The 5,036-nt window shown below is 44.7% G+C and overlaps 1 protein-coding gene across 1 annotated transcript; it reads left to right on the forward strand.

Moving 5' to 3' along the window:
* Nucleotides 1–743: 743 nt before the first annotated feature.
* Nucleotides 744–3,180, forward strand: C922_04809 (hypothetical protein; the record flags this gene model as incomplete). The annotated part of the gene is made up of 3 exons (XM_008820387.1): nt 744–783; nt 922–1,062; nt 1,274–3,180. The coding sequence occupies 3 exons, from the start codon at nt 744–746 to the stop codon at nt 3,178–3,180; spliced, it is 2,088 nt and encodes a 695-aa protein (XP_008818609.1).
* Nucleotides 3,181–5,036: the final 1,856 nt, after the last annotated feature.

The raw sequence follows: 5,036 nt of genomic DNA on the forward strand, positions 1-5,036 counted from the left end.
TATTTCTTCTTTTTGGCGGTTTCGTTTTGGGAAAAAGCTGCGTACATTTATGTGTTTCACCTTCCTTCCCCCTTTTGGCATTTAATTGTTGTTTATAATTTTGCGCATCATCTGTGTACCATTATTTTTATGCTGCCAATCCCGCGTGGCCTCCTGCTTGCCATTTTGCTCCTCCCCTTTGGGTGTAGTTTTTTTTTTCCTTTCTTACACGAGCGAGGATACTACGTGAGAGGCTCCCCAACACGAATGTGCACGTTTGCCACATTTTCAAGGGAGAAATTTATATGACACTTTTTTCGAGCTGCCACATAGGGTACTTCATCGCAAGCCACTTTTCATTCCTTCTTTAGTCATTCATTTCGTTTGTCGAGTGTATATGCTTGTTATTCCTCCGTCGTAGCAGCGTTTCGTTCCGCTTTCACAGAAAGTTGACTTTGAAATTTAATGCGCCTGTTACAACGGGGGTGTATTTTGGGTTTTTGATGCTCCTCCGCTCTGTGTTCCCGCGTCCGTTGTTGAGAAAAATTGAGTGACCCCGCGTTTGTTCCTCGTTTGTTCCGCATCCATCAACGGTTTGAAGTGTGTTTTTGTCGGGAAGCAGCCTGCAGTAAGAAGCCCATAGGAAGGAGTCCGAAGGGAAGAACTTCATAGGGAAGAAATCCACCCGCGGCCGCCTTTTTGACCCAATTGACGAACCACAGAGGAGACAAATTATGAAATTATAAAGGCAGATTTGTAAAAACATGGAACATAAGGAAATTCAGAATGAGAATAACAACAAAGGTGAGTGCCGTCGGAGCATGTCGCAGCGCCACGGTAGCACATTTTAGCGGCCTCTCAGCGGCGTAGTGGTGCCGCATATCCCCCAATGGAATACAAACAAACTAGGCCACTCTGTCCAACCATTCGCCCCATTTGTAGAACTCGTCAAGGAAGAGCAACTGAAAAAGGAAGACCAGGAGACGAAGAACGCCCCCGAAACTTCTGAGGAAAATGAAATGCCACTTGTTAACAGCGTCTCTCTGGGGAAGCACCTCCTCAGGGGGAACTCCTTGAAGAAGGGTAAGAGGGAGAAGAAGTGTCTCCAGCTGCGCATATGTCACTGATTGTTTTTCTGGATGTGCTAGCAATTTGAGTAGTCCTATTTAACTGCGCTTTTCTCCTTTTGCAAATTTGTTGTGATGTCTCCGTGCAATTTGTGCCCATTGATGTAAAGAAACCGAATGCACATTTTGAATTTTTACCCCCTCCTTTCTTCCCCTCTTTCCTGTAGGCATCAGTGTGAGCGTTAGAGGAAGGGCAGCAAACGCAGGCGCCAACGCGAAGCAAGCTGGATCGGCATGGAAAAAGAAAGATGAAAAGAACAATGAAGAGGCAGGAGAAGAGAAGGAGAAAAAAATAGACGACGAATCCTTCCCAGATTTGCTGGAGTCAACAGAAAAAATAAAATCAGAGTCGTCTAAAGATAAAGATAAGAAAAAAAAACAATTAAAAGATTTTAAGAAAGGAGATGAACAATTCCTAAATAATAATGCCGGATTAGAAAAAATGAAAATCGACGGTTTCCCTGAAAAAAAAAAATTTGGAATGAATATGTTTGAGGGTCAAAAGAAAAATGAGAATAACCAGAGGAAGTGGTTTGAAGGGTCTACTGATGTGAATGGAGGAAACAATAACGTTCATAATGAAAACAAGGAGCAGATGGTTAAAAATGGTTATATTATGCCTGGGTTTAAAGGGAAGCATATGGTTGGCTTTAGGTGCTTTTTAAAGCGAGGATTGCAGAGCCCTGCGCCACTTCCTCCTACGACGTTGCCACAGGAAGAGAACTTCTTCTTGGAAAATGTGGAGAAAAAGGGCGGCATGCAAAAGAGGAGTTCCAGGATGAGGCAACAGATGGGACAGTCGCAAAACATCCAGATGGGTCAACCGCTAAACATGCAAATGGGTCAACCACCAAACATGCAAATGGGTCAACCACTAAACATGCAGATGGGTCAACCACTAAACATGCAGATGGGTCAACCACTAAACATGCAGATGGACCAATCGATGAGCATGCATATGAGCCAACCCATGAACATGCAAATGAATTTCCCAATGAATAATATGCTACCGAATATGCAAGGAAATAACAGTCAGCAGAGGAATAATCAGAACAGCCTAATAAGCAACTTAGAAGGCGCATTAGAACGGGGAGGAGGTTTAGGAGGATTCGGAGTAGGAGGAGGGGGGGTGGACCAAGGGAATTACCGATTCGCTTCCATGGCCACACAAAATAATCAAAACAAGTTCAATGATAATGGAGGAAATATGATAAGGGGAAATAATTTCAGTAGGAGTGGAAAAAACTTTGCGAACAGTAATAACAACCATATGCATAATGCTGAAGACATGGTGGGTGGCAAGGCGACAAATAACGCGTTTGGGGGACAAGGGAACAATGTAAATCACCTGAAGAGAAGTGAAAAGAGAGAGGACAGAAATTTTCGGAGAAAGGACATAGATACTGAGACCAACTGGAGAGTCGCCAGTTCGGCTAATAGGAACCCCGGGGGAGGAGAAGCGGACAAAATGAACACGGGGGGAGGTATGAACAGTGGGGATAATAACAGCGGAAGCGGTAAGAACGTGAGGGGGTACAACAATTCCGGCGGTGGTGAAGGCGGCGTGAATATGAGCAGCATGACCGCCAGTGGGATGACCCCAAATGGGATGGCCCCAAATGGGATGAACCCCAACGGGATGAAAGACAACTTCGGGAACGGAAAAATGGCGAATATGAACTTCCAGGGTGCGACAAACATGACCGGAAATAACAAGAACATTTTTATAAAGAGCAACGAGGAGGCGGAAAACAACAGCGCCTTTAAGGGGAACCTTCTGAATAGCAAGAATGAGGAAAAGGGGAACAGGGCGTTCAAGGGTGGTTTGATAAATGCGGGGCCGAATGCACAGGGGAGTGTGATGGGGAACGAGATGGGTGGGGAGGGCTTTGGGAAGATGGGAAATTTTGGAAGCGCGAACAACAGCAACCAGAAATTTGATTTTAACAAGAATTCCATCGGGGGAAACTTCGGTTCGGGGAACAAAGTGATGCATTCGATGGATCTGAGAAAGGCCAGAATGAGAGAAATGAGAAACATGAATGAGCAGAATAGCAAAGTAAACGAGGGCTAGAAGTGGATGAGGAAGGAGGAGGCGCAGCGGGAGATGGCGTCGGAGGAGACAAATCCAGATCGAGAACTCTCAACCAGGGCAGTGACTTGTGAGGTGGGGATTCATCTATAGGCAGGCACCGGGGTTGTGAATATACTCTGATATGACGATTTTGCGGAATTATTTTTTTTTCTTTTTTTGCATGACGTAGAAAGGAGGTTCCACATCAATGAGAAGGAGCACTACGCATGTGGTCACTTGTTGAATCCCCAATTATTTGTTTTTAAAAGAATTAAACGTTGAAGGGGAGGGGTGAACGAGTAAGCGAAAGGAAGAATGCACAGACGGGTAACTGTGAAAAGGTGTTTTTATGCCCATGTGTGTGACGAGTATGCTTCCCCTTTGTTATGTGTTACCCATGTGACATTTGCTCAGATTACTCGGTGCTTTCTCCCCGGCTCCCCGAGAAGTGTAGACTTGTACAGAGCGCGAAGGTTACGTATGGCGCGTAGAGGCAGTATGCATGAAGTACATACCGAAGCAGGTGTAGTGGTTACACGTATACAGGGGCGCACAGATTTATGAACCTACCACTGCTGTGATCCTCTGCCAACCCCAGCACGATGTGGTTTCTCCTCCCTAGAAAGAAGTATCCATCTTAACCATTGTAAAAAAAAAAAAAGAAAGCAAAAAGAAGAAAGACAAAACGAATTTATCCTACCTTTTTAATTATTTATGCAACCATATGTGCCAGCACAAGTACATCGGTAATGACGCTCGGTCCTGAAGAACACAGCCGCGTATTAAAAAAGAAGAAAAAAAAAAAAAGGTGACCGCTCGTGCGCCTAAGCATATTCTCGTATATTCATTCATGCCTATGCACAGGGAAATTAAATTTCACCTCATCATTTAATTAAGTAGATGGTCTTGCACACGAGAGTATGCATTAACCTACATGCGTCCACCTGCTAGTGTGCGTATGTGTCTATGTGTGTATTTATTTATGCGCGCACACTTCTCACCAAGCTGCAGTCACACGTTGCTTTTTTCCCCCTTTTTTTCTTTTTTCTCCCAATATATTTTATATGTATATGTAGGCCTGAGAAATGGCCTCCCATGTTAATGCTTAAGTTTTAATATTTCTCAGGATTTATTTTTTAATTTTTTTCCTATACATTGGATACTTCTATGTATCGGTCCACGTGTGGAAAGGGGCGTGCGCACCGACGTGTTGCCCGAGCGAGCCAAGCATGGCCAAGCACACATTTAACGCATCCTCGTATGCTTGCCCGGAAGGGAGTTTAATTTTTAAAGATGCAAATTGCAGCGCGCGCAGCGGCATATGGCCACGCAGATGTATATATACGTGTCCACGTGTATGTGTAAGGTGCCTATATATAGCTGTAAAACTGCCCCGCTGCGCGTCCACGCTTTTATTGATGCACGAATATTTTACCATTCTTTAAAAAATAAAAAAGTTGTAGCAAAATGGATAGCAGCACATGCGTGTGCAGTGTTTGTAGAGGGATGCCCCCGTGAGTCGGTGCATGTAAGGTGTTTAGGGTCGATCCCAGTTTTACACACTAAGTGTGGTGGGCTGGCCGGTTTCTCTGTTTCAAGAGGAGAGGGTCTCTGCACTCTCTGCAGAGATTTTACTCTACACCACTACTTATACCAGCATGCTTTAGATAGCTCCGTGGGTGTTCCTTTTTTTCCGAGGGGTGTTTTATGGACGGGTACATATGTTCGCATCAGCTGAAGGTAAATCTCCTACCAGAATCTTCCTACCAGCTGATTACCCCAGTGGAGGGGCAAATGAGCAGTCAGGAACTACCCCCATTAAAGAGATCCCGCCATGGAGAGGCACACACTCACGT

This window comes from Plasmodium inui, assembly GCF_000524495.1.
Source record: "Plasmodium inui San Antonio 1 unplaced genomic scaffold supercont1.30, whole genome shotgun sequence".
Taxonomy (NCBI): Eukaryota; Apicomplexa; class Aconoidasida; order Haemosporida; family Plasmodiidae; genus Plasmodium; species Plasmodium inui.